Source organism: Bombus flavifrons, chromosome 6 (genome assembly GCF_040668555.2).
Source record: "Bombus flavifrons isolate JBK064 chromosome 6, iyBomFlav1_principal, whole genome shotgun sequence".
Classification (NCBI taxonomy): Eukaryota; Metazoa; Arthropoda; class Insecta; order Hymenoptera; family Apidae; genus Bombus; species Bombus flavifrons.
The window spans coordinates 1,475,960-1,500,480 of NC_138447.1; the positions used below are offsets into that span (position 1 = coordinate 1,475,960).

General features: G+C 36.3%; 3 protein-coding genes across 8 annotated transcripts in view; 1 reads left to right on the forward strand and 2 right to left on the reverse strand.

Annotated features, from left to right (window-relative positions):
- Positions 1-4,266: 4,266 nt before the first annotated feature.
- LOC138181239 (tropomyosin-like) lies at positions 4,267-5,445 on the reverse strand. Its single transcript, XM_069115946.1, has 3 exons — positions 5,146-5,445; positions 4,777-5,061; positions 4,267-4,692 (listed from the first exon to the last, which is right to left on the reverse strand). Exons 1-3 carry the CDS (start codon positions 5,443-5,445, stop codon positions 4,267-4,269), a joined length of 1,011 nt encoding a protein of 336 aa, XP_068972047.1.
- Positions 5,446-13,144: 7,699 nt separating this feature from the next.
- Pld (Phospholipase D) lies at positions 13,145-19,116 on the reverse strand. 2 transcript variants are annotated; one of them, XM_069114822.1, is made up of 15 exons: positions 18,734-19,109; positions 18,045-18,227; positions 17,568-17,928; positions 17,369-17,489; positions 16,884-17,307; positions 16,581-16,816; positions 16,102-16,369; positions 15,867-16,029; positions 15,501-15,764; positions 15,145-15,418; positions 14,858-15,078; positions 14,545-14,781; positions 14,218-14,458; positions 13,815-14,144; positions 13,146-13,735 (listed from the first exon to the last, which is right to left on the reverse strand). In XM_069114822.1, exons 2-15 carry the CDS (start codon positions 18,190-18,192, stop codon positions 13,634-13,636), a joined length of 3,390 nt encoding a protein of 1,129 aa, XP_068970923.1. In that variant the 5' UTR covers positions 18,193-18,227; positions 18,734-19,109; the 3' UTR covers positions 13,146-13,633. The 2 variants fall into 2 exon arrangements, with proteins under 2 accessions (XP_068970922.1, XP_068970923.1); XM_069114821.1 differs by having other exon boundaries at positions 13,145-13,735; positions 17,369-17,928; positions 18,734-19,116.
- A 3,203-nt stretch (positions 19,117-22,319) lies between these two features.
- LOC138180598 (mucin-2) overlaps positions 22,320-24,521 on the forward strand; it is a 46,057-nt gene continuing 43,855 nt past the window's right edge. For 3 of the 5 annotated variants that reach the window (XM_069114614.1, XM_069114617.1, XM_069114616.1), the window contains exon 1: positions 22,326-22,851. The gene's annotated coding sequence lies outside the window, so the exon portion shown is untranslated. Of the gene's footprint in view, positions 22,852-24,521 lie in introns of all 5 variants that reach the window. The other 2 variants (XM_069114619.1, XM_069114618.1) reach the window with 2 other exon arrangements.

Below are 24,521 nucleotides of genomic sequence, written 5' to 3' on the forward strand. Positions count from 1 at the left end.
TATATTTTCGACTTCCTTTTACGCGTAGAATCACCCCCTTTCCGCTTGTACCACCAGTTACCAACCACTCTGTATAAATGTGAATTTACATGTGACAATAGACGCTACTTCCCTGTATTTGACTGCAAAATGTAAGCACATTACGAATAAAGTGGAAACTTTATAAACTAATGGAATTAAAATATTTTTTCCCAAGAGAACAGTTGAATTTGATGAACCTATGATTTTATCAAGACTTTCGATCCTCATGATGAGTAGAATACGATGCAATAAAAATTTGACCTTAAATTTTAAGATCAAAGTCAATTTTGCAGTCACTTTCTTGCAGATCTTCACCGACCCAGAAATGAAGAATAAAATCTTGGTCACAATTCATCTTGGAAGACTCTGTACACAAAACATCATCTTCGTATGCTATTATCATTAAAGCTCCCAATAAAGTTATATTAAACGTTGTTGTTGCCACGAGTAAAGTACCATCAAGCGAAAACATTCGATCACTTCCTTCGCATGTTTAGGTAGGTGGAAATTTCTTATAATAAACGTTAATATCATGTAAAGTATCGTTTAAATCATAAATTGTAAAATGTTACTTCTCAAACGAAATTGTTTCATAAAACAATAGGTCAACATACGAATATTTATAGTTTTCTTCATTTCCATGTCCAAACATTCGAATTTTGCGGCATTGAACCAGATTAAGAGCGCACCAACTACGCGCATGCATAGATGTTCAGTGCATGCGAATATGGGAGCATACTGATGCAGGTAGATGATAATATTTACTGGTATATAATCAACTTCAAATGGATATTCTACATTTATTGTGATAGGAATTAGTAAGAAGAAAGGACCAAATATACAACAAATCGCTGATGTATAAGCACCCACAATATAAATATTGTAAATGCTGCTGCATTTTGCATTTATATATACATTGAAAATGTCTCTTTCAAATTGCTGCGCTTTGTTAACACATTTCACCGTTACACGCATTTTTATTATTTATTATATATATTTATATTATATTATTTTAAACATCAGTGCTTTTTACACAAAGCAAATATTGATGTGAAGCAATAATTGATTAAAGCAAATATTAGGACAAACTGCGTGCCAAATATAAGAAAGATACCTCTAAAAAGAGTAGTTAGTTATAATTAAGTACAAATAACTAGAATACATCGGTTATGAACATTAGAAAAGCGTTGAAACTGCTACCGAATTGTAGATCTTTGAAACCAAAGATTCGACTTTTATTGCGGTCATCAGAAGACGGCAAGCAAAAGATTATAGCTACACTGAGCCAAATAAAGTGAATTACTTTCTCCGATGTTATTTATTTCCTAATGAATCGAATTAAATACGTTCTAATTCGCGCAGTAGGAAGATACGCCTCGATTCTTGAGAGCCAGCAAGTAAATATTTTTCTTTGAACGTAATTACGCAATCGTAAAATTGTCCTGCGCGCACGAGTATGTCAATAAATGATACTCGTAATGTGAAGAAAGTACGCATAGGATAGACGGTTACTGAGAAGGTTTTGTTTTTACGTTGCTAAATGACTCAATGTTAGCAATTATTGGTTATACATCAAAGCACGGCGCGTCATTCCACAGGCGTAAAGGGAAGCTATTACGCACAAGGGGTTAATTTCGTACCTTTCAGAAAATACAAAATGGCATATGGGTATCCAGCCACATATTCAGTACCTCACGCAACAGATCACTTGCGAATGTAATGAAATTACAATGTTAGCTGTAAAACACAAAACGAAAAGTTATATTTTATCAAAGATTTTTATTCAGATGTGTGCATTCCAAAGAAAAAGTAAAATTTTTATGTCTATTTATTTTCCTTGATACAACTAGTTATGAAATTCACTCATGTTTCTTATATTATGGTTCGTGATGATTTATATTATTTAAGTTATTTGTAATGTTAATTTGAAATGTAAGTTATTTAAACCTCAGATTCGGTTTAGGTTTACGTTTGAATAATTAGAGAACAGTATAATATTTCTTTTAACATAGATATTACTAAATTGTATTGTTGTATTTGAATCACTGATTAGAATTTTGCGGAGAGAAATGAATTTTAGAAAAAATAAAAAATTCAGACAGTCGGATTGAAAAATCTAACCCGAACCTAAACCCAGTACACATTGATGATATTTCGCTTTCATCATATTTCTTGCAGCCTTGCATATGCAGTTGTGTACGAGGCCTTTAAATGTTAAACAGAAAGTAAGCAGCCGGAGTAGGGCAATACTGATGCATACGCCACCGCAGATGCACAACTATAAGTAGAAGTAGAAATATATTGTGGTGATATCGATAATATTTACGAATATCTAAAAAATTAAAGCCGACGAGTTATATGTATAGACACAGACGAGACATAGAATAGACGTGACATGTAATGCTTTTTCATGTGTTACGTTTTGAGAATTTCTTATCCCCTTACCATTTTCGTGCCACATACGACGTAATAGATTCAGTATATAGTGCTGGTTTTAATTAAAACTACATAAAGTCTTATACATATAAAATTGCAAACAAAATATAAAACAGGATATCCTATAATCATATAAACAGAATATTTTATAATCGCAACGAAGTATAAAATTCTATACTTCTACAATACTTCAGAAAAAATTATAGAGCCATCAAAATAATAAAATACAGTGCATCATGCGCATTATGTACATTACACATGCACTATCAAAATAATAAATTACTAAACAATAATAGTTAAGTGGTTCGTTTAATTAGTTTGGAATAAAATTGTAATTTCATATGTCTGAAACATAAAAATGTGAATTTTTTAATCTTTTCTACTTTCATCTGTACACTCTCAAATTAATTATTAATTATCAAAAATTACGCCCAATAGGAAGAGCCAAAAGCCACCAAAAAGAACAAAAGATCACCTTCCGTAAATAACTACATATATCAATCAAGGACTCGATCTTCACAAATATACTAAACTTAAGGCTCAAAATAAACACTGCGACTTAGAATCAAAACTTAACAATAACGATGAAAACTAACAACGCAACTTAAAACTAAGATTATAAATAAAGCTTAATATTTCGACTTAAAAATAAGGTTTGAAATTAACAATAAGATTTAAAACAAAGAATGAGTCCCTCGTCGTCCGATAATGAAGCTTAAAGTGAACTTAATGTAGATCTTAACATGATTTTTCTTGAACTAAAGTACATTAGATCGCAGCCTTACCGCCATTCTTTCGTATCAAAGACTCTTGGAGCGAAATTTAAAAAATGAAACTGTAAACGCTTTCTTAAATTGTTTTGTTTAATGATTTAATATTTAAAATAATTAAATAAAGGAGCTTTTAACTTCTCTAATTTGTCTAATCTAAGTTAGACAATGTATCTTTGTAGAAAAGGCGCGCTTTGAACTCGGCCTAGATATATTTATATTAAAATTACTTAAAACTAAAACATACATATCTCCCGATATACCTGCAATATCGCACGGCGTCCAACAACGAGTTATTAGTCTAGCCTAGATCACCCACAGAATCCGAAGAGAATTTTGAATGCTTTAGACTGGTCTACTGTATTAGCGTAGTTGTTAGCTTGGCATCATTTTCCAAAGATTAATTAACTGATATAAAAGCAATGTTAATGTTGAACTATGTAAAGATTAATTTTTGAAAAACGATATCAATTATCAGGCCTCACTATGAGGAGATGACTACGAACGAGACTAAGCCATGAGACACTCAACATTATTAATTTCAATAGCTCTTTCGGTATCTAGTAAATCGCCCTTATTATCTAATATACTTTTTGAATTGACTTCTGTCTCTACAGTTTCTTCTTTTGTATTTTCTTCGACTTTTCTTTGTTCTCCTAATCCACTCTTTTCATTTTGTAAGATTTTTCTCGTATCTTCATTTTTTTTAATTTCAACTTTACCCGATCTCCTAGGTCTGCCTCTATGTTTCGCTTCTCTCTTTGCAATACTAGCACCTTTGTCTTCTTCTGGTTGCTTTTTATCATCACAACTCTTCGATTGCCGACTACGTGATAAGGGACTATCAAATACCATATAAGTATACGAGATATTTTATTCCTAGTACGTTGGCTTAAATTCGCTTCATCAATTGCTGTTATTCTCGTTACTGCATTATCATTTTCTACAGATTTACACCTATCGCTACCACTAGCTGTGTTCGTTAAAAGAACTTCCCTTCGTTGGCGAGCATCAGTTGTTTCGCTTTCACTATCTGAAATTAATTTTTGTTTAATACCTTTTCTTTTTCTTTAATCAATTTATTTTCTACATTTTCCGTTGCTTTTTGTTTATTAATTATTTCAGACTTGTCTTCGATTAATTTCGTCTTTAAAGAGCTTCGCAAAATTTTATTTGTGTTTGACTGTCTTGTTTGATTGTAAACAATTTCTCCAAATTTTAGCGAAGTAGCAGGCTTTATAGCAACATTATAACGGCTGCTTCGTTTACTACTATCTAACATAGATGGAGATAGACTTTTGTCATCTTTATTTTCTAAAGACTTCTCCTGTGTATTAGTATCTAAATTTCTTGACATAAGATCTGCTGAAGTTTTTGGTTCTGCACTGTCACAAGCGTTTTTCGCTTTTATCATTTGGTCTTCTTCTATAAGCAAATTTTTATTACTGTAAGCATTATCTTTTGCCTTTTGTACGAATTATAATGATATGTTTTGTTCAACGTTGTCTGTTGGTTTTGTATCATTTTCAGCGGTTGATTTGCTAACTACCTCTAATTCCTGCATTTCAATTTTGTTTTCTTTATTTGCATCGTCGTCCAAAATATTTCTTATTGAAATATTATCCTTCTTGTTATGATCTTTCCCTGCTTCTTCTAAACTTTTACTTTTTTTATCAAACCATTCTTGTAAATTTTGAGTATCTTGTGACGAAGATTGTAACAAATCATTATACAATGCTGCAATATCCTCTTTCCTTCGTTTCAAAGGCTCTTTCTGGTATTCTGTCGAGCTATTGGCATCAAACATTAAGTCTGTTTTAATGAAAATATAATCCTGTAAAGCGGTGTCAATTGATACTTTCTTTTCGTAAGAATTTTCTACATTAGACTGCAATTCTTTTCAAAATTCTTTCAAAACCATCTCTTCATTTTCTACAGTAACGTCTTTTTTCTCCAAGCTTTTGTTCAAATTATTAGAAACTAATCTACCCTGATAACTCCAACTAGTCGGTTCTTTAATAGTCTCCTGTATTCTTAACTTGATTTCGGCAATTGTTTTTCGTAGAAATTCGATTTCTTTATCGAGAAGTTGACCCTCTTCTCTTGCTTGTTGCAAAAGGTCCATGCTTCTTCGCATTTTCGCGATTTTTTCTCGTATTTGGTTTGTCATTTCAATACTTTGTTCGTCTCTACCAGTGCATGCTTTACCTTTCGACATTGTTTCTAATTCTTTGTCTGAGTCTTTTTCAAAGCTAAATCGTCTGTCTTTATATGTAAAAATTTTACCTTGATTTGTTAGCTTCCGTAGATGCTTCCAATTCCAAAGGCCTTCTGATTTCGTGGATTAAGAATTCGTCGTCGAGGATGACCGTAGTCCAAGTTAGTCCTTCCCGTAGGTATGGATGTCCTTGTTTTCTAGACGAAGCGATGTTTCACAATCCTGCGATTTAGCGTCTGTAGAAGTTTTATGCTTTACGAGTGTTTCTTCCGGTTTCGTTGATAGTTACTTCGTTGTCGCGGATGACCGTAGTCCCAAGTAATTCTATCTTCCGTAGATAACAAAAAATAACAAAAAGAAAATAAAAAAAAGAAATTTGAAGTGAAAAATAAAAAAAGAAACTTTATTTTTCTAACAACAATCCACTTCACAATCCACTTCCGAACTCTAGGCGTGACTTTCCAAGACTGAAGCTCTTACAATTTGACTTTCGATCGGATCCAATTACTTTCTTTTGTCATCCCTTAACATCCCCACCGTCCATGCATTTGCTAGGCGTTCGCGACCGTTGCCACGTGCTGTTTCTTCTAGAACCTTTGGTAGAAGGACCGTTGGGATGTTGATGGTTCATTAGGCACTTCAGTGATATACATTGTCGCTGAGTGCCGCCACATCTTTATCTCCATCGTCAGTCCATCGAATTTGAAGTATGCCGATCGTGACAATGTCATCGACATTCAAACAATGATAAAGTCCGTTAAGAAAGATATCAACAAAGAGGATTACAAACTAAAAATAAAGAATAACCAAGTAAAAATTCTGCCGACTAACCCAGACTCCTATAGAAAAGTAACAAAGTTACTAAAAACCTTGAACGCAAACTTCCACACATATCAACTGAAACAAGAAAGACCTTTTCGTGTGATACTACGCAACATTCACCACTCAGCTAACTTAGACGAACTGAAGTTCGAACTCCTAAAACATGGCCATGAAGTAACCAATATTAGCAACATAAGGCATAGAATCTCGAAAAACCTGTTATCCTTATTCTTCATTGACTTAAAACAAAAGCCAAACAATAAACAAATTTACAACATCAATCGACTAATGAACTCAGTAGTAAAATTCGAACCTCCTTTTATAAAAAAAAAGATAGTGCAATGTAAAAGGTGCCAAAGGTACGGTCACACGCAGAAATATTGCAACCATAATTTCCGCTGCGTTAAATGTGCAAGTATTCACCCCATTGATCAGTGCACTAAATCTCCAGAAACCCCTGCGAAGTGCATCCTCTGTCAAGGAGAGTGTCACGTAAAATCGATACTTGGGTTGTAAGAGGAAAGAAAGCTGAGTCGTAACCCAACTATTAATTTCCTTTTATCGAACTTTATTATAATTTTGGCACTTACAACAGCAGAATAACGTTGAACCGAAAAAGGGGCGTTGTACAAGAACAGCAACTAGAACAAGAACTGCCCGAGCTGGGTGAAGTCTCAGCTTATATACAGCCTGGCTTGGGGATGTTGAGGGGTTCGGTGTGGGTTACAAAGGGATCCGAAAGTCGGGGGTTGAGACCTTATCTCTGATGGGGACTAAGATGCGTCGCAGCCCCTTGGCGTCCGACAGTCAGGGGTCGATGTTTTATCTCTGATGGGGTTGAGAGGTAAATGATGTTACAAGAGCATCCCGCGAACTATAAAGGTTGCTTAGCATACAAGACCTTGTACAAAAAGAAGTATCCTAAACCCAGGGTCAAGGAGATAACCAACCAAGTACTCAGTCCTCAAAAATTCTCTACTCCTTCAATCATCTATGCCTAGGCAGTTCAAGGAAATCAAAACAATCTGAAAATCCATAGTGACCATTCTTAAAATAGTGTTCCCAGTTCACAAAACACGGATAACTTCATTAGACTCGAAAAATTAATCGAGAAACAATCAGAACAAATTAATAACTTACTATCATTATTAACACTCATCATGGATAAATTAATACGCCCCGACGCAAAATAAAACCAAGACGCATAACTCTTTGGAATGCCAACGATCTAGCTCAGCACAAATACGAACTGGAACTCTTCTTAAAACAACAGCAAATCGACGTAATGCTCATATCTGAAACTCACTTCACCGACAAAAATTACCTGAAAATAAACGGTTATAACTTCTACCATACCCAACATCCCAGTGGAAAGGCCCACGGCGGCACTGGAATTATTATCAAAACCAGCATTAAGCATTATGAGCTTCCATCGTTCCAGAAGGACTACCTTCAAGCTACAAACGTAGCGATAGAAGATTGCCATGGTACAATCACCACTTCAGCAGTATATTGTCCTCCTAGACACTCCATTTCTAAAGAAGACTTTGATAACTTCCTTGATGTTTTGGGCAATAGATTCGTAGCTGGAGGAGACTATAACGCCAAACATACCCAATAGGGTAGCAGACTTATCACAGTAAGAGGCAAAAATCTCTTGAATAACATAAACACCAACAGACTCAACTACCTCACCACATATGAACCCACATACTGGACCACTGACACTAACAAAATACCTGATTTACTAGATTTCTTTATAACTAAAAATATCTCGCCAAGATATGACCTAATCAACTCCTCGGCGGAACTCTCCCCAGATCATTCCCCCGTTATTGCAACAATTAACCCAACAATTATCCAAAATCCACCTAATGACTTTACTCATAACCAACTCACCAACTGGCAGCTCTTTAGAGAAGTCTTTAATCATTCAACATCAGCCTTAATTTCCCTAAAAACAAATGAAGATATTGAAACAGCCACGGAATACTTAAACACCAGCATAATAAACGCTATCCGCTCTTCCATACTTATTAAGAGTTCTATCAATAAATATGAATACCCCCTGTTACGTCGCGTGGGATAGTCCGTGTGACGTCCTTCATTGTCTGACCGTCAAGGCCCAAGCACCATTATAGAGACCCTCAATAAACCTAAGGCCCCACCATAAACTGAATCTTATTAGTTCGCAGGAACCTTTATTGCAAGCTAACTTTTATTAGGAACTTTTATTGCTAACCGAAATCATTAAAAACTATAAAAATGACTGTTTCCAAAAATATCTTGCCAATCTGTCTCCCACAGCAGGCTCCAACTACTCACTATGGAAGGCTTCCAGGAAACTCACGCGTCCCCCGCAAATAATCCCTCCAATTCTGTCCGTAATGTGGATGGGCGCGTAGCCCTATAGAAAAAGCCAACCTGTTTGCTAATCACCTATTTAACGTATTTAAACCTCATTCCTCCAATATTGCCGCGGAAATAACGGAATACCTGCACTGTCCCTTCCAAATGTCTCCTCCTATTGAACCTTTCACTTCTCTAGAAGTTACAGAATTAATCCGTCGCCTAAATCCCAGGAAAGCATCGGGGCATGATCAAATATGTAATAAAGCAATCAAGGAACCTCCCATAAAAGGAATTGCACTCATCAAATCAATTTTTAATGCAATTCTTCGCCTTGAATACTGTCCTAAGTCCTGGAAAATATCACTGATTACTCTCGTTCCTAAACCCGGAAAACCAATACACGAAACTAGCTCCTATCGCCCAATTAGTCTTCTACCTACTTTGTCTAAACTATTTGAGAAGATGCTAACGAATCGACTCCTGCCACTTTTAGAGGATTTGGAAACACTGCCAGATCATCAATTCGGTTTTCGAAAGCAACATTCTACGATAGAGCAAATTCATCGTATAACACATATTATCAGACAAAACTTAGAAAAGAAAAAATATTGCTCTGCGGTATTCCTAGACATTCAACAGGCATTCGACAAAGTCAAACTGGTCCTGCTAAAGAAGGAGGGTCGCCCCTTGGACTCGCCGGTGGCGTACGGACCGGTGTGCCTTTCGGATGAGGTGGGCAAACTCCTTGAAAGAATAATCGCCACCCGTCTGGAGGCCCATATATCGGAACGGGTGCCCGGATGGCACGACAGACAGTACGGCTTTCGACGGGGCCACTCGACCGTCGATGCTGTGAATTGTGCAAGGACCATAGCGGAAGCCATGGTGTCGCAGAACGGGGTGGCGTTGGCGGTCTCGCTGGACGTAACAAACGCCTTCAACGCCATTCCCTGGGACGTGATAGTGGAGGTGCTGGAACGCTTCGAGGTGCCCCCCTACCTTGTCCGTGCTCCCGCAGGGAGGACTTGCTTATGTAAGTCTATGGGAGCTGGCAAATCCACGTTCCCGCAGCCAGAGAGGACCGTCGGGACAAGCGTCCCGCTTACGTGAGTGCTCTATGTACACCGCAGGGAAGGTCGCCGGGAGTGTAAGGCGTTTAAATACCGTTACACTCTCTCTACGTGGCCTTGGGTAGTAGCGCACCCACGATCCTGATGCCAAGGATGGGACCGTCGGGATAAGTTCCCGGGTACTTTGTACCTTGAGGCCCCTGCTTACATGAGTCCCATCTGGAACTGCCGAGCACGGTTAGCAGGTCGCTGGCCGGCAGTGACGTGGCCGTACATCCACACGATAGTCCCACCAATGACTTAGGCTGGTACCACGGGGGTCGAGTGAAAGCCCGGAGGGAGTAGCGACCCCTCTGCTCGACCAATTATGGGTTCGGACTCGTGGTGACAGTGGTTGATGGCCTAGATGCTGGCAAGAGGGCCGATTTAAGGGGTATTGGCTCGCCCCGAATGGCCGAAGCCCGAAGGGCTTAGAAAGCGCTCCGTTCGACCTGAGACGAGCGACAGCCCCCGCAGACTTAGCTATTCGAGGTAGCAAGGCACTGGGTGCCTTGTGCGCTGGTTGGGCGTAACCCCAATCCCTATGGCCCTATGGGGAGTCTAAATATACGCTCAGGAAAGCACCCGAAACCAAAGATGAGAATACTTGCCTTCTCCGTGTCATCCAGGCCTATAACTGAGCGACAGGTGGGTCACCTGCAGGGACAATAGAGAGGAAGAAGCATGAAGGTCGGTTGAGCGGGCTGTTCCGTGTGTTGAGGGTTCTGTGTTGGGGCTCATCTTGTGGATCACGGCGTATAACTCGGTCCTCCGCTCCGCTGCTCCCTGCCTCCGAGCACGGGCATTGTCTGCTACGCCGATAACTCTTTGATCCTGGCCGGGGGACGATGGTTTTATGAGACACCCCAACTCGGCCAGGTTGCCGATGCCTGCGCGGTTCGCGCCATTCAGGAGCTGGGCTTGAGCGTGTCACCTGCCAAGTCTGAGGCCATGTGGTTCTTCGACCAATATCGTAGAGGAATCCCTCCTCCTGGCCTCTGTGTGTACATCTGCGGAGACGAAGTACAGATGGGGCTCCAGATGAAATATCTAGCCCTACCGATCGACAGCCAATAGACGTTCAGGCCACACTTTGAGCTCCTGGTCTCTAAAGTGACGGCCGCACCCAACGCCTTATGCGACCTATTGCTAAACATTGGCTGGGCTGGAGTCGAAGTTCGTCAACTATACGAGGGAGTGGTTCGATCCAGGGTCCTAAACGGGGCCCCGGTGCGGGCGGAAGATCTGCTGAGGAATCGTCGCAGCTTACTGCTACTGAGGAGGTTGCAGAGGATTACCTACATCCGAATAGTCAGGGGACATCGGACCATATCCCACGCGTCGGCGTCGGTGCTAGCGACGTCTCCTCCATTCGAACTACTTGCCCTAGCGCTTCGGCGGGTGTACCATCAACTGCGGAGCCCGTGCTCGGGCGGGGATACGCCCTCTGCCGACCAATCGGTCCGTGATGTCCGGGAGGAGGCAAGGCTCGAACCCTGGGAACGGTGGCGCATTCAGCTAGCCGCCGAGGATACGTTGCGGCCTCATCGAGCCGTTGGAGCGATCCTACCGAATTGGGTGGTCTGGAGAGATTGTGGCGGGCTCCTGCCGACATACAGGATGACGCAGGTGCTCACCGGGCACGGAGCGTTCGGGGAGTTCCTGCTAAGGATTCGGCGGGAGGTGACCAGCATGTGTCACCACTGCGAGGAAAAGGAAGACACGGCACAGCACACGCGGGTATTCTGCCCGGCGTGGAAGGAATCACGCCGTGTCCTACGGCTCGCTATCGGCGAGAGTTTGGCCCCCGAGATGATCGCAGAGGCCATGCTGAGGTGGCAACAGGAGTACATCGCCGTCCGCTCCTACTGCGAGCAACTCGTAAAGGAGCGCGCCGAGAGAGAAAGGGTGAGAAGCCATCATCCATCGAGGGTGCCGTCACGCCGGGGAGGGTCTGCTCCCCCCCCCCTCGGACTTGCACGACGGCCTAGGAAGCGAGGCATTAGGAGGAGCGGTCCCTCCTAACGGCCCAATCAACTAAGGATAGCTCCCGATTGCACCATCAGGGAGAAGACGAAGGAGTGCCCCAGCAGTAATACGTAGATGGTCCAGGGCACTCCTAGCAATCGTCGGGACGACTACCGTGGAGGTTTTAGCCGGTACGAACCCGGCATATTTAACCATGAATTGTCTATTGGTTAGGTAGGATTTTAGGATGGAGTAGTAGGTGTGTGGTAGGATTTTCTTTAGTTTAAACAAAAGTTCTTTATGCCACACTTTGTCGAACGTCTGCTGAATGTTCAGGAATACCGCAGAGCAATATTTTTTCTTTTCTATATCTTGGTTGATTTTATGAATTAGACGATGAATTTACTCTATCGTAGAGTGTTGCTTCCGAATACCGAATTGATGATCTGGCATTGTTTTCAAATCCTCTAGGAGTGGAAGGAGTCGTTTCATTAGCATCTTCTCAAATAGTTTGGACAAAGTGGGTAGAAGACTAATTGAGCGATAAGAGCTAGTTTCGTGAATTGGTTTTTTAGGTTTAGGGATAAGAGTAATCAATGATATTTTCCAAGACTTAGGACAGTATTCAAGGCGAAGAATTGCATTAAAAATAGAAGTGATGAGAACAACCCCTTTTATGGGAAGCTACTTGACAGCTTTGTTACTTATCTGATCATGTCCCAATGCTTTCCTGGGATTTAGACGACGGATTAATTCTATAACTTCCAGAGATGAGAAAGGTTCAATAGGAGGAGACATCTGGAAGGGAGAGTGCAAGTATTCCGTTAATTTTGCGGCAATAGTGGAGGAATACGGTTTGAAGACATTAGTTAAGTGACTTGCAAACAAGTTGGCTTTTTGTATAGCCACGCTACGCGCCCATTCACCTTGTGGATAGCGATTTGGAGGGATTATTTACGGAGGACCAGTGAATTTCCTGGGTGCTTTCCATAGTGAGTAGTTGGAGTTAGCTGTGGGATACAGATTAGCAAGATATTTTTGAAAACAGTCATTTTTGTAATTTTTAAGGATTTTGGTTAGTTTTCTTGTTGCGTTATTTGGTTTACGCTTGTCTTCAGGTATTCTATGACTTTGCCATACTCTTCTAAGTCTGCGTGTTTTACCGATTTAACATTAGAAATTGGAAATTTGAATCCGAACACATAATTATACAGCACAATATTGATTACGTTGACTCCCGATTTATCAAACTTCTGGCCATTTAGATAAGTTGAAATACAAAAATAATTCACTAAATATTTATATGGAATAATCGTAACAGAGATATAAGGAAATAACGATATTAGCTTGGCAAAGAACGACATATGTCATATTTATTTTATATATCGTTTAATACAAATAAATAATATTATAAAATAAATATTATAATATAAAATTCAACTTTTAAAAAGGCACACTGTTAATACTTAAACATTCATATGAACATTTTTATAAAAGATGTTATTAATAAAAGACGTTTGGGCATATTAAATGGTTAATGAAATAAAATTATCTTCAAATTAGTAACTGTTACCACATCAACATTAATAACCCGTTTCCTTTTTGAAAGAGTTAGATTTTATGGAATGTTAAAGTACAATTATGATCAATTTAATGCAAAACTAACAATCCAAGTATCACCTTGACCTGAATTTTCATTAGCATTTTATTCATCTTAATTCTTTATGCTCTCAAATGTTCTAAATGCTTTTAAGTAATAGTGATATACAACCTTAGTTCTAGCAGTTTATACATATAATGAAATATCTAGTCATAAGCACAGAGTGATCGTTTGTACTTTGGTCAATAAAATACTTAAAAATAGATTAACTTGTATACAATTGTAAAAAATATTAAAATCATTGATTTCATTAATATTGGATTCGAATGTCAAAAATTTAAGTCCACAGTGCTGTTGGCATCATTCCTTCTACTGTACCAGCAGCTGGTTTCAGATCCTCATTGCATAAAAAGTGCAATGGCATGTTTACTAAATGACCCTAAAATAAAATTAAAAGTGAAAAGATAAAGTTTGTTAAAATAATAAAAATAATAATAATAATTTTTTAAAACTTATACCTTAATCTGTTCAACCATTTCTTGGGCCAAAAGTGTATTTGATGAAGAAAGTGGCTCCTCATCTTGATATTGCTTTAACATAGAAAAATTAACAACTTTATCTGTCGGAATAACATGAAATACTTCTTCATAGATTTCTGTGTTTTGATTGCTCCTAGCACACCATACATCTTTGTAGAATGATTTTTTAATTATATCAGTTACATCTATATCTTCATTTGTTTTAAATAATCCCAAATGTTCAGAAATTAATTGTTTCCGCAATGATCCTGCAAATTTACCACAAGGAAACGGTATATCATTCATTCTTCCTTCTTCGAATTCTTGATCCTGTAAATTATAGAATAGTTAATATTGAAATGATAAAAAATTACACAGTTGAGTCAGTTAAAATAATACTTACATGAATTATTACTGCAATTTCGCTGTCCCTTGTTGCTGTCATGCTTCTATCATTAATATTAGCAGAACCACAGATGACAGTATTATCATCCACAATTAATAGCTTGCTGTGAACGTATATTAATTCTGTCACTAATGTACCATTTAACATTGCGTGTGTCCTTAAACCATGGAATGTAATGTACTCTCTAGGATCCTCTATTCCTGCTTCAATTAGCCGATTTAAAATAGCATCTTTACCCCTATTTATAATACAAATAATTCCAATTTTTCAACTCATTCACTTTTTATCCTTAGTTGCAGTTTAATTTTATAATAGAATTTTTACCTTGATATAGAAGCATAATTCCAATGAGTAATAGCACGTAGAGCAGTACCAGTTGGTCCTCCGACTTCGCCTTCAAAACCTGGTAATAAAGGCATTATTACAAATACTCTAAATACTGCACCTTCACGGTGTGCTCTTAAAATGCGTTTCAATAATGTTTCTCCAATACGATTTTTTACTGCAGATCGTTGCATGGATGCAAGCGTTATAAAAAATTGGTTCTCTATGTATATATACCTGAAATAGAAAAATGTGTATTATAATAGCAGGAGGGCAATTAATCATTTTTCATATTTTTAAAAATTAATTTCACCTTTCTGCTTTACTAATAGCCTCAATATAAGCTTCTTGAATACTTCGCTCTATTGTTTGTGAGTCGAGAAAACCAGCCGACCAAGAACTAACTGATCTTAGTACTTGACAGTTGACGTTGTGTATAGTAGATTTCTCAATAAATGGTACAGAGCTACTGCAATTATTGTACGTTTTTGGAAGCAAAAATGGATAACATGAATTTAATTTTGCTTTTTCCATCTACAAATATAAATTATATAAATGTTATTTAATTATTAGATTGTTACATAATTAGAAAGTACCTGCCTTAATTGCATTCCAACGTTGAATAAAATGTCTGGCAACATCTCTTGCTGTTGCACCTTGTACCATAACTCCTATATCGTGCCATGGCATTCTGGGAGTGTTGCTCCTATCTACTAGATCTTGATAAGGTTTTTCGAGATCATTAAAGTCTTTAACAATAAAATTTACATAGTCTTTTCCCAACCATAATTTAGCCACACCTGGATATTCTGAAACTTCATCTTCGTTATACACTAGTGACTGACTAGTTTCAATTGGAGTTTGCATTGCATAGCTGAAAATGTCAGTGATATTCTCTAATTGGTGCAAAAATATATTCAGTTTTTGCTACATATCTTTCTGAAGTATAAACTTACGTAGTCGTAACATTCTCCTCATCACTATCTTCTTCGTGTGGATTATACACCATATTAATTAATTCTTGTCTTTTCAACTTAATACTGTGTTTCATTTTATCCATGGTGTTTTTTGCCATCCCAAATAAATTTTTACGTTCCAGATTAGGTGTATCACATTTCATAGTATCTGATTCTTCTATTGGTTGTAATAGTAATAAATCACCAGCATTTAACTGTGATGTCGAGAATGGCGATATCGACGTCTTATTATTTATAATTGGCCTAAAGAAAAAAACAAAAAGTAAAATAAAATGAGTAGCTGAGCCAAACTTAAAGAAAATTTGAAATATAAAATTTATGGGGAATAATAAGAAAGAAACTTACAACACAGGTATAGATTTGGTAGTAGCCATCACAACTGTGTTAGTTGCAATAGCCAATGGTAATAAAACATGCTTATTTACATTGGCATTTGATACCTTTTTACTGCTGGTATTGGTAAATCTACCTTTAGATGGAATATAAATACTGGAATGATGGGTGCTGCCTGTAATTGAAAACAATAAAACTAAATGCAATTAATAACAATGATCGGTATTTAATTTCAAGTATCATGTACCTAAGTCTATTAATCTATGTTCATTGTTGTCCCATCGACCATAACATAGATCGATTCCTCCAAGGAAAGCAATACTTTGATCAACAACTACAATTTTTTCGTGGTGTGCCCACAGAAACACTCCCACTCGCGCGTGATCTGGATGACGTAATACTTTTATATTTTCAGGGCATTTTTCAACTAGACGTTGCTTGCTATAGAAACTGTTTATGCCCAGTGCAACTTCTACTTCTTTATAGATCATTATATATACTTTGATTCCTTCAAACTAAATAAAAAGTTGATTATTATAAACATATACATGTGATTTCTTTCAATTTTTGACAGTTGACATAACTGTTATATATTATAACAGTTATATTCAAAATTACATTAACCTTACCAAGAATCCTCAACTTTTGTCAGTATTAATAGGATAGAGTGTTAAAAATATTAGTATGAATAATTTGTAAACACAATGTTTTTAATGATATACTCACAGCTTTTCTTTGTAAAATGTTATCTAATCGCCAGTAATCACTATGAATAGCTGGTCTTTTCATATAAATCTCAGGTGATAACCACCAGTCTGCAATAAAAATTTCTTCTTTTGCATCTTCTAACGCGTCTGCAACAGCAGACATATAACTTGATCCATCTACAAACCATGTGGCTGGAATAGGGGAACGATAAGGTGCAAACGAGTTGTGCGGATTCGATTGTATAAAGTCTCGACCTGTACTAACATAACTTATTAATTAAGTTTTCAAAGTTTTACATTACGCACTAGTCAAAGAACTTACCTTCCCTGTTACTAACTTCTTGTATGAATTCCAGCCATTCTTTGGCCTTTCTTCTTGTCCAGCACTTAATTAGTATGTGCCTACTGAGATTTACTATTTGTATACCATTTCTTAATCCTGTTGTATACAGACCAAAACTGATTCCGAAGCCATTATCCATTAGAATTACTGATTTAATGCTACCATTTTTCGGTTCAATATAGGCAACAAAAGTATCTTTAACAACAAGATGTCGAGAATGCCATTTCCTACATAGAGATGTGCAGAAATGAGTACATCTAATACAACACATGCCCTCAAGAAGACCACAAAAGTTACATCTACTTCTTGCACCTGATCCAGTTCGTTTTAAAACAATTCCTTCTTTGCCTTTCATTCCTAAATCTTCTATAAATGACAAATGTGAGATTTCTAAAAAATCGACCTGAAAATGTTTTATACTTGTTAGTAATCATTATATAAATAAATGTAAATTATTAACTCACTGTTTCTGGATGATGCAAATAAATTTTTATTTTTAATAAATTAGTTAAGTACTCTTCTAATACTTTTTTCCTATGTTCTAGTTGCTCATAAGGTACTAAAACATCAGGCTTATTTGGAAATCTGAAAAAAATAGTTTGTCGCATTTTTTGGTCATTTACAATAAATAAACGTATTTTCTTTTTAAATGTATCTTTATACCTTGGTAGTGCACCTTTACGACCTTTCCCTTCTTTTGTATCCCCCAAACTTTTTAAACTAGTTCTCCTTTCTTTGTGACTTTTAGTTGGGAAAGGTATATTTAAACTGGTGCGATATATTTTCAATTGATTATGCAAATTTTGGATATGTTTGTATCGTTTCTTAATTGTCCAAATAAATGGTCCATGCCTAAATTCGATAGTGTACAAATTTGGATTCAATGGATGTGTTGTTACGCTACGTTCATTGTCTATAATGTCCACATGCACTTCTTCACCAGGAATAAAAACATTACGATACTGGCTTTTAAAATTTTTTGGTAAGTCGTGTATAGCAGAAAAGGGTATCACACCAGGACGTTCTAGTTTAAATAAAGTAAACAATGCACAATACATTTTACTAACATAGTTAGAATGTTATTTTTAAAGGAAGTCAGTTAAATAACACAGAAATAACAAACCAAAGTCATAAACTCACCACTATTATCAGTATCATTATTAGAATTAATATTTTCATTTTCATTTATAGTAATTTCTAATGAATCAGGTACACCCAGTGTATCATCATATTCAGGATCATGAGAAGCACAATTCTCAGCTTTTTCGTTTAAAATACTGTCAGACATTGTTAACAGTATTTTACAAAATTATCAATAGATAACTAAACATACGTAATTAAGTTAAACTAGTTTCACAGTATACTTTTCATTGCCTTCAACTTATAATAACTTTTACATTATACTTCTGTTTCTTGCAATATCAAATAATTTTTTTATGTTACACAAATTATCTTTATTAATGAGAAATAGTACATACAACAGTAGAAGTTATTTAAGAATAAAATACTGACGAATATGTACATCATTAATAGATAGGTGAATAGATAAGTAGTAATATGGTGGAACAAAAAAAATGTGATGACAAAGAACTAATGTATTTTCTTGATTAAGAAAATGATCTAATGCGCATGGGAGAGGTTTAGAATATTGACTATAAATTTGAGTCAGATGTAATTCACAGGAACAAGATTAAAGTAAATTGCCAGACTTGTTTCATTATATGTTTATCGGTATTTATCTATCGATTAAAATTTTTCCATATTGTACACTTTAAAAATATGAACTTAAAGTTACGATGAAAATTATGAACGATATAATAAAAGGATACAACCTATTTATTTATTAAATGTCACATGTCACGTTATTAAGGTTATAAATATTATCGCTTCTTTCCATAAACAGTTTTAAGGTAATGAATTTTACATGGTATTGTAAGAGATTGATATATACTTCTCAGATAATTCCATTATCATAGGTAGTATCGTCATAATTGATTGATTACACGAGCGATTTCATCGCTGTTCATTATGTGACAGATTAAGCGACTTATACATATCTCGTCTGTTCTTTTGTTGACTATTGTAGATCTGACTCTAAGAACTGTCGGTATGGATATTTTCTACTGAAACGTGTGAAGCGTTAGCTTAAAATTGTTTTTTTTTTTTCTATTAAAACTTTTTTCTATTAAAATTTTACATTTTGGAAGTAAAAATATCCAATAGATTTCACAAATTAACTAACTAAATTTTCACGAGTACGTGACTTTATTTATGACGATTATTTTCTGTTACATTGACGTGATCTATGTTTGATCATTCTGTTTTATCAACAAAGTTAGCAATTCCATAGAAAAATATGTATGTATGTACTTACAAATATACAAAATAAAAATCTTGTATTTTTCTTTTCACGTACGAATAATGTTCTGAAATCTTTAGCTGCTTTACGTAACGTGAATTGAGAATTTTGTTTGTCATATATGTAGCGTCCTCTCTTATACGTGATCCATTGATATGCATATTTACTTGTAAATGAAGATTTACTTAAAAGACGTAATAAATTACTGTATTACTTTTCTTTGTGGAGTTGTAGATAAATTACTTTTTCACAGACATTATGGTTTAATAATATGTTTATCTCTTTCGTTTGTTTATCAATATTGATGAATATACCATTACTCATGTTTATTATATTGCGAGTAGTACTTACGTAAGATACACACAATACTAATTAAAAATCAAATAGCAAAATTTTAGATATGTTTCTAAAACATCATCAAAGTCTAATTCAAATCTTTAAATATTATCAAATGATTGTTAGCACATTTGTTGTTTTCTTCAGCTACTATTTTCTAAGAATTATTTAAAAATCTATATATATGCATAGTTATTATCAACGACATCTTAACAATAACTTCTTGTTGTTGATATTTATTGACACATACATACGTTTCAACAAAGGAGACACTAATAAGACATAAAGATATTTGTGTAAAGTCCGTATCAAAATAATCTAAACGTAATTTATAGAAGGCTACGGAAAAAATTTCTTTTCAGAATTTCTTATTATTAAATTAATTTGTATTTTGTCCTTGATAAAAATGTATTTATATACAGATACGTTTATATAAAATGAATTGATCGATTAAAAATCATGACAATCCATGTAGATACAATTCCTTGCCGAAAATCGAATCGCTCTTTTATGTGCAGAACTTCGACTCGAGATGTCATTGAAATCGCAAAAACATTCACCGTACAACAATAACCAGTCAAACATTGTTATTATTATTTCGAACAATCGAGTTTAACGTATATATAGCGTATGTGTCGGATACAAAGAAAAGTGGAACGTTTTATGAAAGGGTTCCATGTAACCTCATTTTCCGTTAATAATATGTACTCTTTACGCTTGCAATCCGAAAACTCGATATTTCTTATATTACGGAGTATAGACAGGAAGCGCGCAGCCGTGTGATTATTAGGAAAAGTAATTGTTCAGTTTTGCGATCTACTTTCGAATTGGAACGCAAACGATCGATTTTATTCCTGGATTAGAATGTCAAGGGAAAGCGATGCAATGCACGCGTAATGCAATAATAATTCAGGAGAAGGAACATCTTTTATTTTCTTTGTATTCTTTTATTAACTTACTTGACGTTGCCTGTAGTTTTTATCGGATTATGATAAAACCTTCCTTAAATATTTAAGCTTGTTATTCAACCATTCTTTTATCTATTCCCATGATCGTATCTCCTTATTAATTGAGGTACAGAAAAATCTATTGCAAATTCTTTTCTTACGTTTGCTTACGGTAGTATGGTAATTTAAGGCCGAATATCATTGTAAATCATTGATTAGATACACTTCTGTAGACGACTAGGAAATCATTGGATTTGACGATTTTAGGTAATTAATCAAGAAATAGTGACGAAACACCGTGCTCCAAATAACGCAACATTTTTTATGATAGTTTAGTTTGTGCAATAACAGATTTCAAAATAATAGGGGATGGAACTGTTCGAGCAAGATACTTTAGAATTGTTTGCGTCATCATTAACACTACGTGTTGCAATGGTGTTTTATTCCTGTGTGTTCTATGGTATACGTAATGTAAATACGTGTAATGTAGCATATAAATTATGTAAATCTAGTTATTAACGTTGGTAGATCAAGGCATTTGTAAATGCGATTCTACATCACTAATTATATAAAATGATTTGTCTATTGAGTCGAATAAACGTATTCCATTTTATGAACAATGTAAGGGAGTGCTTCATGTAGGTACATGCTCTTTAAATGTAATCGTATTAATAGATTACAAAGTTAGAAGTGTTTCATTTTATATTTATATTGGTATTATGTGAAAAAGATTTCATTGGATAATATAAATTCACAAAGTGAATAATTCAACTAAAATTTTGATTTTTTATGGAATTTTTTAAATGAAATTTTCTATTAATATGAGTGAAATTTTAATTGATGAAATTAGCATGTTTTGAACTATATATTTTATTTTTTAAATGACTGCATGATGCAATTTTCATAAAAAAGCAGTTGTTATTAAACTTGTCAAGATTGTTATAGTTTATTTACATTCGTGTAAAATACCAGGACTAAGCGTTATACCTTTTTAATCATTCTTTCAGATGATAATCAAAACATCTTCTAAATTGCAAATATGTAGTTTTCGTAACATAATAATCATGTAAATAGTTGTTTACATAAGAACTTATTCGATTAGCCATTCTTTATTGATATATTCGCTATTCGTTATACTTTTTACTTTTTGATGGAATAACATTATGCGAAGTAATTAAAGGGACTCGTATTTAAATCGTTTGACATCTGAGGTTACAAGTTATATCGTATCTAATCTTTCACTAATTCTTTAACTAGTTCTTATTATGTATTGATTTAAACTTATATCCTAATAAATAGTAATTTTATATGCTATTTACGATAATTTTGCTTTTATACGATTCTCTTCTTTGAATTCTCGATCATCAGCAAACAAAAGGGAATTCATATCGCTTCAAGATTCGATCTTTAAGATCATCTGGTCTACAAACGAAAGAGAATTTGTATCGGTTCAGGATTCGATCTTTAAAAGTATCTGGTCCAAGCAACTTTTAATTTCATCCTTCTTCTGCTATAGTTCGGTTCGATAATCATCGAAGTGGCCCATAATCGAACACGCGTATCCGTGTTAGTAAGTAAGTACGTATTCTCGTATCGCAGGAAGTCACGCATATCAAAGTAGCTATCAGTCAGTAAGAGGAACGAGGCGACGTGTCGCGGGAGGGGATGCTTTCGAAGTACCTGTACCTGGAGGTAGGGGCAGCGTATAGGACGCAGAGAACAGAAATGCGCTGGGTGGTGTGGCGATGGTAGTGGTGGTGGTGGTGGTGGTGGTGGCGTAGAGTCGGGCGAAAGGGAAAATAGTCGGGCGAACACTTTTTTTCTCCCCCATTTAGAGGCAGGTTTTTTGACACGGCGGTCGTTCGATCGACTTCCATTTGTCTCCGAGCATTCCGACGACTAACGTCCCAAACATACTATCACGCGTTGCCATCGGTGCAAAGCCGAATATCTCGCGAAGATGCGCGTTGATCGCTTCCATTTGACCTGATCGAGTTACGTGTACGGTCAATACACTCGTTACAAACTTACTTCGATTTCTTCTCAGTGATTTTCGAGGAACCTTTTTCGTTTTGAACTTGCGGACGTGCAAAACGTAATCAACAAATGGATTGATTCGATAGTTCGATAGTTGAATGTTCTCTTGCTATACGTTTGATACCGAGTAAAACGTGATCCTTGTGATTGATTCTGATAATTTGTGTGCGCTGAAAGCGAGGGCACTTTTGAACGTGTAGGAGGAACCACGACAAGACAGGTGGACTGAAATGATACACTGGATCGGGTTTGTCTAAGAAGTTGCAAGGTGAGTGGAATTCAAGTGCGTCTGGAACATTCAGCTCTTTTGTTTTGACATGGGAAAATCATGAGTCGTCTATTGAAATGAAACTTGGCAAGGTCGTTGTTGCAATGAGCGAAAAATAAGATGTGCCTCCTAGATTGTGTTTCATTTTTTTTCTGGTGTTCTGCGCTTCGTTAGTTGACTTATGGTTGGTTACGTAGTAGAGACGATCCTCGAGGTTGATGGACGATAATAAGGAGCATAGAACGATCGTCCTTAGACTAGTTGTGTAATCGTTCGGTGCGTTTAATCGGTGATATCGATGATCGGGTGGTGCAAAAATATCTCGGCTTCGTCTCGGTATTCAATATCGATAACGCGAAACTAAAATAATTTGAATCGATCGAAACTTAGTGTTTGAGGGAAGAAGATCTCGTCGATATGTCAGTTAGGAATTTTCCTGAGAGTAGCTGCAATAGAAATACATCGGAAAACCCGTTCGAATGATAGTCGGTTAATGAAAAAGTTGGTTATCGAATCTGTGTGCTTGGCTGTTCCGTAATCTCTACGTGAACTGGCTGGTGTTGCAGAATATTAACCGAACGGTCGCGGAATTAACTGACCGTTGCCTGTAACTTGGTAGTCCACTTTCACGCGCGCAAACTTCCAGATGTTCCCGGCATTTCTTACGTAAAACTCAGTTACTTGAGCAGGCCGTGCCGAAATGATCTTTTCTCTGCGACGAGGTTCGGTGCGGTAGTCCGTTCGTCGAGCACGACAAAGAAATTTAAATCGAACAGTAATACTGAAAATTGGCCTCGAGATCAGCGATGCATGAGCAACGTGCTTCGGAGAAATTTCTTTCCTTATCTCGCCAGTTTTCTATATTGTTTTGTTTTGTGAAATGAAAGTATGTATTCTTTTATATATGTATCGAAATTGAGCAATTGAAAAAAAGCGTATAGTTCGTTATATTAAGCCTGAGTTCGCGTTATAATTATTTTCTTTATACGAGTTTTGGTATTTTATTCAAAAATGGTACTAGGCGTTCCATACCTTTGTATATACATACATGTATCCTTGTTTAAGAGGAACAATCAATTCTTTTACGAAAAATTCATTCTCTATTGAAGAAACAGTTCTCTACGGAATATGCTTTACAATCGCGAGCGAAACTTGATACGTGCATATACCGTAGCAGAGAATTTACTTTCGATTGGCACGTAACAGATTCGTGCGCACGAACGATCGTGGAAAGGAATCGGACGCTGGAGTACTGTTCTCTCGAGAACGTTTTTAATCAGAGATTGTAATACATAATATTACAAAGGAATTAACGAATTTCCTTAATTGTCGATAAAAATAATTCGTTAAATCAAATTTAGATCTTCAATCCAATTCACTAAAGCAATTAAAATTTTTTCCATTTTATCGACAATTTTTACTAGTGCATGTTCCCCAAATATACGAGAAAAAGCTATGGAAATCGAGCAACAAACGTTGACAGATTTGTCGGTAGCAAATAAGGAGAAGTTGAATGGACGATGGTAATGAATCGTAATGCAACGCAGCTGAGTCTAACGGTATTTCGAGTACGGTCGTCGATCCATAGCTGATCTTGATCTTCCTCCTCTCCTTACTGATCTTCGCGCTAACAGAGGAAAGAGGATCGAAAGAGCTCACGATCATCACGA

Coding starts and splice junctions, on each gene's coding strand:
- LOC138181239 (XM_069115946.1), bottom strand. CDS start 5,445: ATGTCGAAAGGTAAAGCATGCACTGGTAGAGACGAACAAAGTATTGAA. Junction 5,062..5,145: donor CTGTAGAAAATGAAGAGATG/GTTTTGAAAGAA, acceptor ACCGCTTTACAG/GATTATATTTTCATTAAAAC. Junction 4,693..4,776: donor TTGAAATGCAGGAATTAGAG/GTAGTTAGCAAA, acceptor TTCGTACAAAAG/GCAAAAGATAATGCTTACAG.
- Pld (XM_069114821.1), bottom strand. CDS start 18,192: ATGTCTGACAGTATTTTAAACGAAAAAGCTGAGAATTGTGCTTCTCAT. Junction 17,308..17,368: donor ATTTGCATCATCCAGAAACA/GTGAGTTAATAA, acceptor AAACATTTTCAG/GTCGATTTTTTAGAAATCTC. Junction 16,817..16,883: donor AGAAGTTAGTAACAGGGAAG/GTAAGTTCTTTG, acceptor ATGTTAGTACAG/GTCGAGACTTTATACAATCG.